Source organism: Mesoplodon densirostris, chromosome 10 (assembly GCF_025265405.1).
Source record: "Mesoplodon densirostris isolate mMesDen1 chromosome 10, mMesDen1 primary haplotype, whole genome shotgun sequence".
Classification (NCBI taxonomy): domain Eukaryota; kingdom Metazoa; phylum Chordata; class Mammalia; order Artiodactyla; family Ziphiidae; genus Mesoplodon; species Mesoplodon densirostris.
In genome coordinates, this window is record NC_082670.1 from 86,413,704 (window position 1) to 86,431,769 (window position 18,066).

Below are 18,066 nucleotides of genomic sequence, written 5' to 3' on the forward strand. Positions count from 1 at the left end.
TACAAATTACTCCAACGATGTTAACAGACAGTTGTCATCTAGTGAAGCCATCAACTGCTTCCATCTGCTCCTCGCGTGGAGCGGCTGAGCTCATTCGCAGCGGGGAGAGGAAGGAGACACTGGCTGTAGAAACAAGGCAGGGAGGGAGAGTTGTGTGGCCAGCGTGGTTTCCACAGCTCAGCCCCTGCTGACCCCCACTTCCAGCACTTCTCTTTGTAGGATGGGGGCAGGGAGATGAATCTCTTTTCCGGGCCAGAAGGACACAGTGGCCTCAAAGCAGTAACTTAGGGGCCACCTCATGCAAAAACAATTTGCATGATGCTGGGCTGAACGACTTTTTTCCTTCCAAGTGTATTTTGGTCTTCTATAGAATTTTCACGTAGACAAGAGAAGGAGGTTCTCGTTTCGTGTAGTATTTTACTTGACGATTTAAATCCTCAGTTAGCTAACTAAACCGTGGGCCCGCTAGAACCACTCTTGAGTCCGTTTTCCTCAGAAGTGCTGAGGGCTACATACCGGGCGGTCAGGCTGGCCTCTCCCGGCCATCACACAGAAAGGAGGCGGCCGGGCGGCTGTGAACTAGGCCACGGGGGTTCCTTCCCGTCCCTTTTTGCCACGCCTCCCTTTAGCTGAGCATGGAGGTCCCCCAGACTTTCAAGGCTACACAGGCTACTGCTGGCATAACCTCCACATTTTCAGCTTTCGTCCCTGGATCCGACCCTAAGTCTTTTTAGTGGTCAATCCACTAGTTCTGATTTTGTAATTTTGTTCTCTGCTTACACAAGTAATACTCTTGGTAAAAAAGGTTCAATTGCTACAGAAACACAGGCAAGGGAAGTCTCCTATACCCCTTGCTCCCCAGAGAAAGTTGAGGATGCATCTCGGCTGTGTTTGTCCAACATGCAGTCACATTATACATACAGCTTTGGGACTTGACTTCTTTTAGAACCTATTTTGTATACGTTCCGTGTTGGTCCCTATGGACGGCCTTATTCAGCGGCACAGCTGTAGCAGCATCTCTGTAACCAGGGAGCAGATTCTTTGCAGTTTTTCTCTTATCAGCACCACCACAATGACCATCTTTGAACAAATACCTGTGCATCGCTCTGGGAGGGTTTTAAAGAATGACCACCCACTTTAGGTCCCCAGTAACATTGTTCTTTTACTTTGCATTTCTTTGCTTCTTCCAAAGTTGCAACTTTGATGGTAACTGGCTCTCTGTAGTGCTTGGGGACGGAACCTGTAATGAGGTGCTGCTCCCCTCCCAGCTGGAACCCACTCGCCTTTCTTAGAGGGGAAATGGGGAATCCGTGGAGATTCGACTCCCTGCGCCGCATCACCTTTGTGGGTCCCTAAGGACAAAATGGGACGGAGTGAGTCCCTGGGAGGAGCGGCAGAGTCGTTGGGAAATCTTCCCCAACAGCCAGGGCCCGCCTCAGGCTTCCGGGGAGAGGGTGGGGGGTTGGTGCCCTCCAGCCTTCCCTGGGATTCAGCCCTTTGACTTCTCTATAAAAAAAAGTCGATTTCATCATCTCTTGAAAGCAAAAATGGTGTGACAGTCTTAACAGAACTGTCGTGGGGACAGAGTTACTGTGTCTTGACTAATTGCTGGACTTAACTGTGGGTGCTCACAAGTAAGCTGTTTGTATTCAGCCACCTTAGCCAACAAGCAGCTGGGCTCCAGCTTCAGCAAGTCTACTTGGGAATGTAATTTAGTGCCATTCTGAAAGGAAAGACAGACACATTCTAAGTGCTGTGTGGGGTTTAATGAGCGTGGTGTGTTGAGTGGAGCAAGCTGTGGGTGTTGGAATTTAACCTTTTTTACACACAGAAAATTAAAAAATCTTTCCTCCTCCCTTCTCCCCGCCCGCCGCCCCCCAGATTATTTGCAGGTGTCTTCCCTCGAATGGCAGCCATCAGTCTGGGAGGTTTCATCTTTCTTGGTGCTTATGACCAGACTCGCAGCTTTCTGTTGGAACTTGGCAGAGAGAGTCCATGAATCACAGACGGCCCCTGCTTTCAAGAAAGGGTCCTGCTGTGAGAACTGTTTCCCCTCCGGTGAGCAGCTGTTTGGCCATCTAAACAACAAAACGCGGCACTCAAGTCCAGTTCTGCTCAGATTACGACATGGAGAACGCATCTTCCGTGCTGCAGGCTGGCCAGGATGACGTCATCGGCCTGGTTCCCAGAGTTCAGAGAGAAAATGATGTCCACAGCGGTACTTTGAACAATTTTCTCAGAGTCTCTTAATAAACAAGTGTGGCAACGCTGAGTCCAGGCCCTTTCAGAGCCTTCGTTTGATCTGTATCTGATCTTTCATTTCCTGCCACCTGACAGTGGAATCAGCCAAAGGCAGAGATGCTTATGATTTTAAAAGAATGGCTAGAGTAAGTAAAGGAAGGAGACTCGGGAAGAAAGCTGGGGGTGTGGGAGGCTTCTCTCCCCTGGGTTAACTGTGACTGCATCGGCTTACAGCCTGGTGTAAAAAGAACGAACTACATACAGGTGCTCAGCCAGTATCCTTGCTGGGTAACCAGGCTGCTGGTCTTAATTACCCTCACATTTCACCTATAAAAACAATTGTATTCTTTTCCAGAGAAGTGTCCAGCGGCCCATGTGGTGTGTGAGAGAGAAACCAGTCGCAGCCCAATGACTAGGTGGGCCCAGCGGGCTTCGCGGCAGGAGGGCCGTCACTGACCGGGCTCCTCTCCACTTCAGACCCAAAGCAAAGGGCCGGGGCCGACTTTGGAAACGGGGTGGGTTCATCATTCCTAACTAATCACTAAGGTTTGTTGCTTGGAGTTTTAAGCTCAACATTAGAAATCAAAGAGATGAAGTGGGAAGGTCACCATTTTGGAGCTCGACTAATAAGCTCCAGGTGTCAGAAAAATTCAGAAAGCAATCTCAGGAATCTAGAGGTGTCACGTTTTCCCTGGAACAATGGGTATATATATATATACATACCATTCTGCTTTGACTAAAAACGTTTTTCCCTTTTCGGGGGTGGGGGTGTGTGGAGGGGGGAGGTACTTACTTCAGGCAGGATGACTCCCTTACAAAGGCAATCTCTGGAATTAATTAAACAGGATGCAGCAATGCTGGTTAATGGAGGTAGAAAAATAACCCCGCCACACACTTAACATTTTATAAATGAACCTTTATTAAAGACACTTCAATGCCATTTGTTAGACACTTCAATATTTTACATGTTGCTTTTCAATGTACATTGTACCAAAATTTCTATAAATAAATAACTTTGTACATAAAAGTAAGTAATACTTCCTCTTTCACATTGCCTCTCAGAAGCAGCAAATTCACATATTTTGTGGAAGTGAGAATCAGGTAACTGTTGAGAACAAAATTCTAACTGTGCTTACCTTGTGGAACAGTGATGACATCTGACAGTGAAATTTAACGTAGGTAAGTAACCATTCTGTCAGTACCTCCCTTCAGCTTTTTGGCCAAAGGAACTCTGCTTTCTGAGATTTTTAAGGACCTTGTTTCAATGTAATTTTTCCTGAAATACACATTGGCACTCACAAGATGGTTAGCAACAGGTCTCAAAAAAGTGCAAATATACCCAGAACCCAGGTCAAGGGCTAATCACTTAGAGTCCAAGCCCGGGTCCATCTGTGCGAGGGAAGGAAATGGACAGGCCTGCTCTGCACTGTCAGTAAAGACTTGCTAGCCCTGAAAAGGAGGGACTCGGTTTTTCCTCCCCCAAGGCCGATGTAATATTAATTATATCGGCAGAACTAAAACATGGCTATTGAAAAATCCACAGGTACCAACACCAGCAGCCTCTATCTATCTATCTTATTAAAAAGCGTCAAGTGACCATCAAAGGATACTGACAAGACCACATTCGCCTTTCACAGAAGGAAGAAGAAAGGCAGTGCTTAATTGTTTGAACCAATTGCTTGTGGTGGATTAACAACCTCTCTTCCATTCCACTTGTTTGTTAGAGAAGGAACTTAAACCTACGAGAAGTCCATCACTGCAGAGGAACATGACATCTGCCCCTCTGGGCTCTACGGGGAAGTCGCAGCAAGGCCATCCACATGAGCAATACTGACATGAAGGTACTTCCAATGCCAAAAGAGTCTCTGACGGTAAAGCACACGAGGGGGGGGTCTGCCCTCGCAAGTGCAATACCAAGCCAAGGACCTTCACTTCCCTCCCTCCCTCCCACCAAAAACTCCTGTGAACAAATGTGGTTTGTAGCTCCTAGGAGCTCCATCCATGCATTAAGGCACCAGAACTATCCCCCCCTCCAAAATTAAACAGCAACCTGGTATGAAAAATAATATTGTCAAAATTGTACAATTTTTTTTCTGTTAACCATGCACTAAAGATTAAAATAGCCTCTGTAAAAGATATATATAATATATATGCCATCTCTGCAAACTCTTATGTACAAGGGTATCAAATACTTTTCTGCCTTTTGTACACAATAGCCTCTTGCATTTCTGTGCTTCAGCTCCAAGTCCTTCAAACTGCTGACGCTCCACACGGAGGTGAAAACTATGTACAAATTAGTGATGCTTGAAGCCGCCAGGCTCCCTCACCCACCTCTCCTTCCTGTAGACATGGACGCCACAAGAGCCGAGGTAGACAAAGCCTAGCTTTTGGGTGCAAACAGCAGCGGCGCGCTCCGTCTCCCGGGCGGCTGTCCCGTTGCCGGTGTGGACTCAGAACTGGAGTCACAGGCTTGGGGGAGGTGTCCATTGGAAAGAAGCAAGTGCTGGCCTTCGCTGGGCACATCAGGAAAGCCCGAGGCAGCTTCTGTGAGCTCAGGCTTGCCCGGAGTTAATGCACACGAAGGCTGCAGGTCTAAGGGGTCCAGCTCACACAACCGTGCTATCGTCCAAGAGGAGGCCCCTAGAAGGAAGAGGCCACGCCACGTCAGCCCCCCTCCGGCCCGGCCGAGTCCGCGCTCCCCGCCCCCTGCTGCCGCCTCGGAAGACAGTGCCACGTTACCTTTCCCATCTAGAGGCGCCGCTGGCTTCTTCAAGGCTGCCAGCATTCTGTCATGGTTACTAGGGTAGAGGGACCCCCTGCAGCGGCTGCGGGACCCGTCAGCAGCCCCGCTGCTCCGCTGCTGTGGAGAGCGTGGGCGGTCACTTGGGCTGGGCTCCAGGCCGCTCAGGGTTCCTGGCTGTGCACTGTCTCTGGGCACAGGCTGAGGACAGAAGGCCTGCTCCTCGGAGTAACTGTGTGCATCACTGCTGCAGTCGCCGCACACCGCCGGGCCACCGTGCTCTGCGGACAGAGCCGGAGACGGATGAGCCCCATCGCCACGCAAGTCTCCGTCCCGCGCAGAGGACAGGCTGTTCAACTCTGCGGCCGTAAGGCCCGAGCCCTGCTTTGATCGACCCCCCTGCCAAGTCTGTTCACAGAAAAAGGACTTGGGCAAATACCAAGCCATTAATGAAGAACAGAGCCCTTCCACGTTGAAACGTTTCAGCTTAATTTCTTAATCAGAGCATGAAGTCATACACTCCGATCTCAGGGAACAAAAAAAAATCCCATTTGCCTGAGCACGCACCATACAGTGTCAGAAGTCTTCTGAACAATTAGAAATTTAGCCTCACAGCGGCCCTGGTGAAAAGGTACTCTGGTTGGGCCTTAACCCTTTATTTCAGTCACTTACAAATCTAGAAAACTCATGCTCAGGCTTATCACACCATAGTTTTAAGAGACATCCTATTCTGGAATTTAAAAAGAGCCACACCAGAGCTTCCTGTTTATATATTGAATGCCAGCTTCTAACACAGTCTGACATCAATTATGTCTCCCCCCACTTAATGAGTAGGTCAACCCAAATTTTGATTTCAAGAGCAGAATACTTTTCCTGACAAGAGCACCTCATACCCATCATCTTCTGTGGACCAGGTGTGCCATCGGCCTTCTCCACCGCTTTCCACTGCTCCTTCGTGTACCCGACGCAGAGCCTGGGCTGCCTGCACGTAATGCCATGAGCTTCCACCTCTGGAAAGAGGCCTGCATCGCTCGGACAAACACCTGCAACAGACTCCCACACAGTTAGAAACTCCAGGCTTAGTCAGCACTTCACAGGAAGCCGTGAGAACGGGCAAGGCCACCAGAACAGGGACATTTTTCATTCTAAGTGTTCTTTCCACTGCTGGGTTATTGGGCTAACCAAGAAGTCCAGCAAGGAACCTTTTCGAATACTGCCTTCCCAGCAGGCAGGCCTTCCAGCATTCAGAGCCATGATGGTGAGTTCTTGGCAAGGATAAACTTGCCCCTAACAAGGGCTGCTCGGCCTCCCCTACTCTTGTGGGCACTTTGTACTGAGAGACTGGAACAACAGACCTGGCCCCTTCCCCTGCACAACGAGTGGCTTGGTTTCGGTACCTGGCACATCCTTTGCTGCTCTTATTTCAGGCAGTCCTACCCTATCCGGACTCGGAGTCCCACCCTTTCCCACCCTATCCCAATACAGTGACTTCCTGGGGAACGGGGATTTTAACACCTTGCAGAACTTGCACAGGTCCAGTCCAAGAAAACCCAAGAGAGGGCTTGAGTCATCCAGCCTGCCAGGTCACCACATATGCTTGATGTGATACCAGGCAGCTGCCCCAGGCCAGAGCTGGCAGCAGCCCCGGGGGTCGCAGCTGCACCGAGGGCTGAGGCCTTACCGTTGCTCTCGATGTGCCCGTTGGCCTGGTGGCCACCCTCAGTCCTGACCATGGTTTCCTGTCGGTCAGAAAGGGTCCCCTGAGAAGAGAGGTAGCTCGGAACATCTGGTGGCACAATGGTTTCATCTGCAAGGAGACAGGACAGTCAAACACCCGGCGTCCCAGTCCTTCGAGGCGACAACCAAGGCAGACGCGGGAGACCCCAGCAGCCGCTGTCAAGGGGCACCTGTGGAGTCCGCGCCCTGCAGAAGCCCTCCCAGGACCTGCCCAGCCTGACTCTACATCCAGGTGTGAGAGGGTCCGAGTCCACACAAGATAAAGCACAGCGATGGGAAAGGAGACCGAACTAAGAGAAGAAGGGACCCGTGAGGTCACTGCAGCAGCCGTCTACCACGTGGCAGCAGAGCAAGTGCCAAGGACGCCTCAGGCAACTGCAGAGTTCCTAGTGTATTTGACAGCACTCCCATTACAATGTGCAATTCCTGAAAGACGACAGAATGGTCATTGAGACCAAAGCCTCAGCTGTCCCGGGTGACTCCACATTCCCAAAGGTTCTAGAGCAGTTCTGAACATACTGAGATTCTCAAAGAAGCCTCTGGCCCTGGCCTCCTTCACAAATGTCCCTGCTTTTCCCCTTCCCTGTGAGTCACCGCCGCCACAGCAGCTAACCTGTGTTAGTGACGCTGTACTCCTCACTCTTCTTCCTGGTCTGATAGATGATGCACACCCAGACCAGGGACGTCAGCACGATACTGCACACCACGGCGATGGTGAAGATGCCCACAGTGGTGCCGTCCTTCCTGCAGCCCGGAGTGGGCAGGACGCTTAGCTGGCTGTGAGCACGCTCGGTGCCCAGGGCATTGGACATCTCGCAGGTGTACCGGCCCGCATCTTCCACCACCACGTTCTGAACGACCAGCAGCTGGTTGCCGGGGGTGAAGTGGTGCCGTTCTGTGAGGATCAGGGGCCGGTCCCCCTTGAGCCAGGTGATGCGGGGTGGAGGGCTTCCAGTCGCTTTGCACTGGAGAGCCACCGTTTCTCCCACAGATGCCACGCGGTCCTCCAAGGGCACTGCCAAGGACGGGGTTTCTGCAAGAAGTCAGTGGAGGTCTTACAGTTATTCTGTGGGCCTCGGCTGCTATACCTCTGCCTTGTCTCCTGGACCAAGGAAAATCCAAGACATCAGTGAAATGCCATCTAAGATCTTTTAACAGAGTGGCAAGCTTTTCAGAAGATTTTCTACCAGAACGACTAAATCATTACTCTTCTGGGGATGAACTAACCTCTAGCCACAGAAGCCCCTATGGTTCCCAGATTGCCCTGTGACAGGCCCAAGTTTATCCTTGACCCAGACCGAATCCATCCTGCCCGATTAGAGGGCAGTTCTATAGGTAGAGTGTCTTATACCTAAGCCCTGTAAAGACTCTCCTAATTCACTGGCTATCTTATTTTTTTAAAGAGATGGAACCACTTGTTTAAGAAAATCTTAGAAGCCTAAAATTTTAAACAAAGAAACAGCCTACCACACTCACCTACTCTAGGCTTCACAGAACAGTTTGAGAGAACCTTGCCTCTAGGTACCTAGGCTAAGTAAGAAAATCTCTCCCTCTCACACATACACAGATGCATGTGCATGTGCGCGCACACACACACACACACACTCTCTCTCTCCCTCTCTCTCTCTCACACACACTCTCTTCTCTCTCAGTGTATCTATAGTCGAACCTAGGACCGTCAGGGTGGCGTTCGCTGAAATGGAGCCAGCCGAGTTCTGGGCAGTGCAGCTGTAAACCCCCATGTCATCTATCTTCACATCAGTGATGAAAAACACATCGTCGTCTGGCATGACGTGCATGCGTCGCTCACGAGCAGCAGGGAAATCTGTGCCTCCGTCCTTCTGCCAGGCAATCTGGGGGTTAGGGTGGCCACTGGCAGCACATTCCAGGCGGGCCATGGTGCCAGTCCGGATGGCGATGTCGTGGGGCATTTTGGTGAACGACGGCAACACTGCAGGACAGAAGCACACGGGGTCGAGATTTTAGAAAGTTGGAAGGCAAAGGCCAGGAGGATCTTCTGTCCAGCTGACCTTCCCCACCACTGCCAATGAGCTCACCAGGCTTCATGCCAGCACCTGCCCAGAACCCCTGCTGCCCCCTGTAGATCAGGAGCTGAGGTTTCCAAGGGCTGCCCGGCTTCTACCAGGAGGGGCAGGGGGGAGGGGCGGGGGGAGCAGTTCCATCCGTCTCTCTTGTGTCACGCCCAAGGCCGGCTCTCACCCCCTCAAATGTAAGGCTTTCCTGAAACATTTCCCTACTGTCTGTCATGTCGTGATCAGTCTGTACGGGGATATCCCATAAATGCCAGGGCCTGATACTTGCCTGCCTTAATCACCTGGAGAGAGCCTAGGAAACAAGAATATCTGCTCCTGCAAGATGCTAGGACAGAGAGAAGGTGACCTGCCTTCACCCTGGGGAAAGCAGGGGGATGGCTCTTCCCTCTTGAAGAAAACTCATTTAGGAGCAGGGGTACTGGACCCACATTCCTGTATACACATGAGCGCAAAGCATTCCACCAGCCTGCTTACCCCAAATATTCCCCGACACGGTGCTAAGCATCCAGCCAAATGTCGGGCATCACTACTGTACCCATCAAGATTGCTTTGGTGGGGACTCTTAACAGTTCCCTGAGCTTTTGAGAAACAATGAGGACTCCTTCAGAGTAAGCCAAGACAGCCAGTCAATGTGTGGTAAAAAAGGGGGGCATTTTTCGGGGGGTCTGTAAGGGCTGAGAGACCAGGGCAGTTCTGGCACGTTTCAACTGTGATAATCGAGAAGCTCGTGTTAGGTTACTGGCCAGGGCTTACCTGCTCAAGCTGTTTCTCCCTCTCGCCTGCCCGAAACTCACTGCCACAAACAGCCCTGAAGGAGCCATCTCAACAGGCTCTAAAGCTGGCTGCTGAGTAAAAATCCTTGTCGAACACCCACAGACCATTCTGCTGTCAGGCCGGCTGCCCTACCACTGTCAGACTTGGCCCTGCCCAGGCTGGCCCCAAGGCTGTGCCATCTCCTCAAAGGGCATCAGCTTCCCCAGCATCAGGGTATGCTTGCAATCTGGATACCAGACATCCTGGATTAAGGAGGAGAATAAATGGGGAAAAAAAAATGCAAGGTTTGGGGCTACACTGTCACTTGACACAATAACTGGATTAAAAAAAAAAAATCACCCAAAACGAAGAATGCACTGAGAATAACCCTACAATCTACAACACTTGGTTCTGGGCCCAAGCCAGGCAACAGTACGATACAATAATGTCCCGGTGAAGCTGGTGTGTCTCCTGTCTCAATCATTTCCACACAGGTGACAGAACAGTCACGAGTGTGGCTCTGCAGAAATCTTACACCCCAATGGAAAGACGGCACTTGCATACCATTCACAGTGAGCCTAGCCTTGTGCGAGTAGGTGGAGCCGAAGTGGTTGGTGATGACACACTGGTAGCGGCCCTCGTGCCCGAAGGTGACGCGGCGCAGGTGCAGGATGGTGGTGTACTCCATCACCTCCCCGTCCTGAGCGCGGACGTGGGCGAAGTTCTCCATATCGGCATTGGCCAGCACCTCGTTGTCCTTCTTCCAGGCGAACGTCATTGGGGAACTGCTGCTGCTGGCGGCCGAGCAAGTGAAGCGGACGTCCTTGCCCACCACGGCTGTGGTCGTCTCTGGCTGGGTGATAATCTGTGGCTTGGGTACGTCATCTGGGGTGAGAAGAGCCAACTGTAAGTAACTCAGACTTCTGGACACAGGGACCAGCTGCTGTTCACATGAAGGAGAAACTGAGTCAGACCCGAGCAGGGACCAGTCCTTTCGGGGTCCCTGTGCACCCTCAGCGCCACCAAACACTGTCAGGGACTTGCACCGTGGCTGTCTGACCGTATCCAATTACAGATCCATGAATGTGATCCCTGTATGGTCACACTCCTCGATTCAAACACATCCACCGGTACTCAGTTATCAAAGCAATCCGCAGTTTCCATGAGAAGACTACATACACGGCTTTACTCACTGTCACACAAGACTCACAGAGTCAACCATGACTCTGTGAGGCAAGGGCCTCACCCACAGACTTTACTCCAAAGGGAGTAGGGGATGAAGTACTTCCAGAACGTCAGAATAAAGACTTCTGAAAATCTGCACCTCCTATTAAAGCAGTGAAAATATAAGAAAAAAATGATCACAATCAACTTCTTCGGAATCTTAGAAACTAGCTAAAGGCTAGAACAACCCATGAAGTGTTAATTCAAGAAAACACCTGAATCTCAGGAAGAAAAGTGAGCTTTATGGCATTATAACCTACCCGAAGTCCCATCCCTCTCTCTCCAGCTCTACAGTAGCATTAAGACTCAGCAAGCCTAGCAACCAATGAGGGGGGGCAGGGTGAGCTGGGCACGCCCACAAAAGCTGCATCTTCGGGGCTTGCATTTATTTGACCTGATAAAGGGAAGCCCTATCCCGGGGGCATGTGGTAAAAATAATCAGCAGTCAGTGCTGAGGCCGAAGTATCAGTTGGAACCACTGACAGGCTGGCCAGGAAACTGCAAAGGAAATTGGGTGAATGAAATGTCATCAGCAGGCTCTGAAAAGGGCAACATGTTCCCGAGGACGGAGAAGGCCACCTGCATGTGCAGCGCTATGTATATGCCCAGGAAAGACCTCAGAGGGTCCAAATTTCTTCCCTGTGACCCTCATCGAGGATCAGTGCAAACAGGAAGTGATGGCACACCCCCAACACACAGCAGAGATGCTGGGCAAAGGACAGGAGGCCTGAAGTAATTTAAGGACACTGTCCAATCATTAGCTAACCACTAAGCCAACCACAGAGGAACTAAAGTGGCTGCACAGAACAGATTTTACAACATTTGTCCAGGAAAGTCACTAAACAAGTAAACTGTAACAATAAACAGAACAACAAACCCCAGGGGAAGACACAGGGAAGATCTGATTTCCAGAGTTGCTACACTATTTAAAACACTCATTTATCAACAAAGAAAAAATAGAAAAAAAACACAAAGCAGTCAACAGAAACTGTCCTTGAGGAAGTCCAGATCTTGTACCTACTAAAAAAAGACTTTAAATTGGCTTTATAAATATGTACACAGAACTAAAAGAAACCACGTCTAGAGGGAAGTAAGTAAATCCTTTCCCACCAAATAAAGAATATCAAGAAAGAGCTAGAAATTGTAAAAATGAACCCAATATACATTTGGAGTTTAAAAGTACAATAACTGAAATTCACGAAAGGAGCTCAACAGCTGAACTGAGCTGGCAGAAGAGTCAGGGAAATTGGGACAGGTCAAGTGAGGTTATCCAGTCTGAGAAAGAAAAAAGAATGAAGAAGGTGAGCAGAGCCACAGAGACCTGTGGGATACCATCAAGCATAACAACATACAAATAATGGGAGTCCAAGAAGGAGGAGAAAGAAAAAGGAACAGAAAGACTATCTGAAGAAATCATGGCCCCAAGCTTCCCAAGTTGGATGAAAAATCTACATCTATACATCCGAGTAGCTCAGTGAACACCAAATGGAATAAAGTCAAAGATCCACACCTAGAAGCTTCATAGTCAAACTGTGCGAAGACAAAGAATCTTGAAAGCAGCAAGAGCACAGCAACTCTTCACATGCAAGGGATCTTCAATAACATTAACAGCTGATGTCTCATCAGAAACCATGGAGGTGAGAAGGCAGTAGGAAGACATGTTCAAAGTACTGAAACAGAGACTGTTTAAATTCTGTATCCAGCAAAACGATCCTTCAAAAATGAAGGAGAAATTACAACATTCTCAGATTTAAAAACAAAAAACCGGAGAGAATTTACTGCTATCAGACCTGCCCTACAAGAAATACTAAAGGGAATCCTTCAGGCTGAAATGAAAAGACACGTCAGTAACTCCACATAAACAAAGAAAAAAACACCATTAAAGGAACTACATAGGTAAATACGTAAGGACTTTAGTTTGTGACTCTCTTCCTCTTCTTTGAGGAACTCTCTTCTGCTTCTCTTCTTTGAAAATATCAACAAAATTGAATAATATGTAGTTACAGTAGGGTAGGGAAAGGAGGAGAGAAAGGAGAGAAGACTCAAATACTAATCAAAGAAAGGACAATACTACCAACCTTACAGCAACAAACAAGAATACAGGGGAATACTATGAGTAACTGTACACCAACAAATTAGATAACCTCTCTGAAATGCACAAATTCTGAAAAAGACACAAACTGAAAGCTGACTCAAGAAGAAAAAGAAAATCTGCATAGATATAACAAGTAAAGACAATTTTAAAACTTCCCACAAAGAGAAGTCCAGAGCCAAATGGCCGGTGAAATTTACCAAACATCTAAAGAATTATCAGTAATCCTTCATAAATTCTTCCAAAAAAGAAAAAAAAATAGATGAGGGGTGAACATTTCCTAATTCCATTCTGTAAAGTATTACCTGATAACAAAACCAGAAAAAACAGAAAACTATAGACCTTTATGAGTAAACATGCAAGAATTCTCTACAGTCAGTAAAACCAAGAGCTGGTTCTTTGAAAGGGTAAACAAAATTGACAAACCTCTGGCCAGGCTCACCAAGAAAAGAGAGAGGACCCAAATAAACAAAATAAGAAATGATAAAGGAGAAATAACAACCCATACCACAGAAATACAGAAAACCGTAAGTAATACTATGAACAAATTCATATATGAATTTGGCATTTGTATATGCCAACAAATTTGACAGCCTAGAATAAATGGACAAGTTTCTAGAAACATACAGCCCACCAAAACGGAATCAAGAAGAAACAAATTTGACCAGATGGATCACTAGGAGTGAAGTAGAATCTATAAAAAAACAAAAAAAACCTCTCTACAAACAGAAGTCCAGGACTAGGATGGCTTCACAGGCAAATTCTACCAAACATACAAAGAAGAACTTATACCGATCCTTCTCAAACTCTTCTGAAAGACTGAAGAGGAGGGAACACTCCCAAAGACATTCTATGAAGCCACCATCACCCTTATACCAAAATCAGACAAAGACACTACCAAACAAGGAAAATTACAGGCCAAATCTTTGATGAACAGCGATGCAAAAATCCTCAACGAAATATTAGCAAACTGAATGCAACAACACATAAAAAAGATCATACACCACGACCAAGTTGGATTCATCCCAAGGTCACAAGGATGCTTCAACATATGCTAATCAATCCATGTGATATATCACATCAACAAAAGAAAAGACAAAAATCACATGATCATCTCGATAGATGCAGAAAAAGTGTCTGATAAAATTCAACATCCATTCATGATAAGAAATCTTACCAAAGTGGGTACAGAGGGAACACATGTCAACATAATAAAAGCTATTTATGACAAACCCACCACGGAGTATATAATACTCAACAGTAAAAAGCTGAAAGCCTTCCCACTAAAACCTGGAATAAGACAAGGACGCCCACTCTTACCACTTCTATTCAACATAGTGTTGGAAATCCTAGCCACAGCAATCAGACAATAAAAAGAAAAAGTATCCAAATCCAAAATGACGCAACCCAAAGGGCTTAACTTCCGAAATATACAAACAGCTCATACAGCTCAATATCAAAAAAACAACTCAATCAAAAAATGGGCAGAAGACCTAAACAGACATTTCTCCAAAGAAGACATACAGATGGCCACCAGGCACATGAAAAGATGCTCAACATCGCTAATTATTAAGAGAAATGCAAATCAAAACTACAATGAAGTACCAACTCATGCTGACTTGAATAAAAAAAGACCTTCTGTAAGCTAAAAAATAAAAATAAATACTTATTTGTTAATAAATTATAAGAAAAAAAATCTCAACAAACATACTAACAAACCAGGGCTTCCCTGGTGGCACAGTGGTTATGAATCTGCCTGCCAATGCAGGGGATACGGGTTTGAGCCCTGGTCCGGGAAGATCCCACATGCTGCGCAGCAACTAAGCCCATGCACAGCAACTACCGAGTCTGCGCACCACAACTACTGAGCTCAAGTGACACAACTACTGAAGCCCACACACCCACAGCCCATGCTCCACAACAGAGGAGGCACCGCAATAAGGAGTAGCCCCCACTCGCCACAACTAGAGAAAGCCCATGCAACAAGAAAACCCAATGCAGCCAAAAATAAAAATATAAATTTAAAAAAAAACAACAAAAAACTAACAAACCAAATCCCATAACATATAAAAAGATGTTATACCATGACCAAGTTGCATTTATCCCAGGAATGCAAAGTTGTTTTAACATCCAAAAATGTAATACACCATATCAGTAAAATAAAGGGAAAAAATCACGTGAATCAACAGATGCAGAAAAAGCATTTCACAAAATCCAACACAAAACACTCAACAGAGCTTCCCTGGTGGCGCAGTGGTTAAGAGTCCACCTGCCAATGCTGGGACACAGGTGCAAGCCCGGGTCTGGTAAGATCCCACATGCTGGGGAGCAACTAGGGCCGTGCGCCACAACTACTGAGCCTGCACTCTAGAGCCTGTGTGCCACAACTACTGAGCCTGTGTGCCACAACTACTGGAGCCCGTGCTCCGCAACAAGAGAAGCCACCGCAATGCGAAGCCCGTGCACTGCAACAAAGAGTAGCCCCTGCTCGCCACAACTAGAGAAAGCCCGCACACAGCAACGAAGACCCAGCGCAGCCAAAAATAAATAAATTTATTAAAAACAAAACGAAACACTCAAATTAGAAATAGAAGGGAAATTCATCAACTCAATAAAGGTCATCCATTGAAAACCCACAGCTAACATCATACTTAATGGTGAAAGACTGAATGCTTTTCCCCTAAAATCAGGAAAATGACAAGGATGTCTACCCTCATCCCTTCTATTCAACATTGTACTGGAGAACCTGGCCAGGCAGTTAGATAAGAAAAAGAAATAAAAAGCATTCAGATTGGAAAGGAAAAAAACTACCTTTTTGCAAATGACATTATCATCATATATAAAAAAAAATCCTAAGGAATTCACTGAAAAACTATTAGAACTAATAAATGATTTCAACATAGTTACAGGATACAAAATCAATACATTCAATCCCATCTCTATACACTAGCAATGAAAATTTTAAAATGAAATTAAGAACTCCATTTAAGTAGCACCATAAAGAAAAAACACCAACAGGAATAAATTTAGCAAAAGAAATGTGAGACCCATATAATGGAAGCTATAAAATTTCATTGAAAGAAAGTGAAAAAGAGCTACAAAAAGATGGAAAGACATCACATGTTCACAGATTGGGAAGACTTACTATTATGATGGCAATACTCCCCAAATTAATCAAGAGGTTCAATGCAATCCCTATTTCAAAATCCCAGTTGTCTTTATTGCATAAATGACAAGCTGACCCCAAAATTTATGGGGACATGGGAGGGAACTATAATAGTCAGAAGAGTCTTCAATAGAAGACCAAAATCGGAGGACTATGTATGAGCTAATAAAATTGTACAACTCTTAGAAGAAAACATAGGTGTAAATATTTGTGACCTTGTCTCTGGCAATAGTTTCTTAGATATGATATCAAAAGTACAAATGACAGAAGAAAAAGAAAAAAAAATTGGACTTAATCAGAATTTAAAACCTTTGTGCTTCAAATGTCAAGAAAATGAAAAAAGAAAAAAAACAGCCAAAGACTGGTAGAAAAAATTGGCAAACCTTATATCTGCTGAGGATCTAGTATGCATAATATATAAAGAACTCTTGTAACTCAACAATGAAAAGACAAATGACCAATTAAAACATGGGCAGAAGATTTGAGTAGCCATTTTTCCATGGCAGATATACATATAAGGCCACTAAGCATGTGAAAACATACTCAACATCATTAGGCATTAGGGAAATGCAAATCAAAACCCCAGTGAGATTCCACTTCACATCCACTAGCATAGGTAAAATTTAAAAGGCAGTACCAATTGTTGACAAGGATGGGGAGACATCAGACTCCTCATACATTGTTGAGCGGCATACGAAATGGTGCAGCCACTTTGGAAAACAGTTTGGCAGCTCCTTAAAAAGTTTAGCATGGAGTTACCATATGACCCAGCAATTCCATTCCTAGTATATAACCCAAGAGATTTCACACAAAAACTTGTATGGGGCCTCCCTGGTGGCGCAGTGGTTAAGAGTCCGCCTGCCGATGCAGGGGATACGGGTTCGTGCCCCGGTCTGGGAGGATCCCATATGCCGCGGAGCGGCTGGGCCTGTGAGCCATGGCCGCTGGGCCTGCGCATCCGGAGCCTGTGCTCCGCAACGGGAGAGGCCACAACAGTGAGAGGCCCGCCTACAGCAAAAAGGAAAAAAAAAAAAAAAAAAAAAAAAAAAAAAAAAAAAAACAAAACTTGTATGGCAATGTTCACAGCAGCATTATTTATAATAACCAGGAAGTAGAAACCACCTGCTGAATGGCTAAATAAATGTATACCCATACAATGGAATCTTTATTCAGCCACTTAAAAAAGTAATGAAGTACTAAAAATACATGATAAAAAAATTATACCAAGTGAAAAAGGCTAGTCACAAAAGACTATGTATTGTAGGATTCCGTTTATATGAAACATCCAGAATAGGTAAATCATAGAGACCTAATGTAGAGGAGTGGCTGCCAGGGGAGGAGACAGAGTGACTGCTAATGGTTTTGTGGTTTCTTTACTGGGTGATGAAAATGTTGTAAAATTAGATAGTAGTGAGGGTTACACAACTGTTCCATATTCTAAAAACCATTGACCTGTACACTTTAGAGGGGTGAACTTTATATGTAAATTATACTTCTCTTTTAAAAATCAGCTTTGTTTAAATATAATTTCCTTACAATACCATTCACCTATTTCAAGTGGACACTTTTCACGGTTTTTCGTATATTCACAAATATGTGTAACCATCATCACAGTCAACTTTAAGAACATTTTTCATCACCTCAGAAAGAACCTCTGTATCCTTAGCTATCATCTCCCTCCCTCCACCCCTCCCCAGCCCTAAGGAACCACTTATCTACTTCCTACCTTTACAGGTTTTCCTATTTTGGACATTTTATGAGAATGTAATCATATATAACATACAGTCTTTTGTGACTTGACTTCGTTCACTTACCCTTACATTTCAAAGTTCATCTATATTGTAAGACTGATTCCTTTTTATGACCCAATAGTAGTTCTCATTGTATGCCTATACCACATTTTATTTACCCATTCAGCAACCGATGGGTCATTTCCACTTTTTGGCCAGTATGAGTAATGCTGCTGTGAACATTCATGTACAAGTTTTGACGTGGACATACATTTTGTTTCTCTTGGGTATTTACCTAGGAGTGGAACTGGCGGCTGATATCGTAACTC

At 46.2% G+C, this 18,066-nt stretch overlaps 2 protein-coding genes across 4 annotated transcripts in view; one reads left to right on the forward strand and one right to left on the reverse strand.

The window, feature by feature from the left end:
• SLC25A26 (solute carrier family 25 member 26) overlaps positions 1 to 2,272 on the forward strand; it is a 144,613-nt gene extending 142,341 nt beyond the window's left edge. For both annotated transcript variants that reach the window (XM_060109165.1, XM_060109166.1), the window contains one exon: positions 1,882 to 2,272. In XM_060109165.1, the coding sequence (XP_059965148.1) occupies positions 1,882 to 1,999 (118 nt within the window). In that variant the 3' untranslated portion in view covers positions 2,000 to 2,272. The remainder of the gene's footprint in view (positions 1 to 1,881) is intronic.
• An 886-nt stretch (positions 2,273 to 3,158) lies between these two features.
• LRIG1 (leucine rich repeats and immunoglobulin like domains 1) overlaps positions 3,159 to 18,066 on the reverse strand; it is a 122,738-nt gene continuing 107,830 nt past the window's right edge. Inside the window, exons 13-19 of one of the 2 annotated variants that reach the window (XM_060109162.1) lie at positions 10,090 to 10,410; positions 8,388 to 8,669; positions 7,332 to 7,751; positions 6,663 to 6,788; positions 5,875 to 6,024; positions 4,981 to 5,262; positions 3,159 to 4,881 (exon numbers count right to left, since the gene is read on the reverse strand). In XM_060109162.1, coding sequence (XP_059965145.1) covers positions 4,622 to 4,881; positions 4,981 to 5,262; positions 5,875 to 6,024; positions 6,663 to 6,788; positions 7,332 to 7,751; positions 8,388 to 8,669; positions 10,090 to 10,410 — 1,841 coding nt within the window. In that variant the 3' untranslated portion in view covers positions 3,159 to 4,621. Of the gene's footprint in view, positions 4,882 to 4,980; positions 5,263 to 5,867; positions 6,025 to 6,662; positions 6,789 to 7,331; positions 7,752 to 8,387; positions 8,670 to 10,089; positions 10,411 to 18,066 lie in introns of those variants that run through there. The other variant, XM_060109164.1, reaches the window with a different exon arrangement.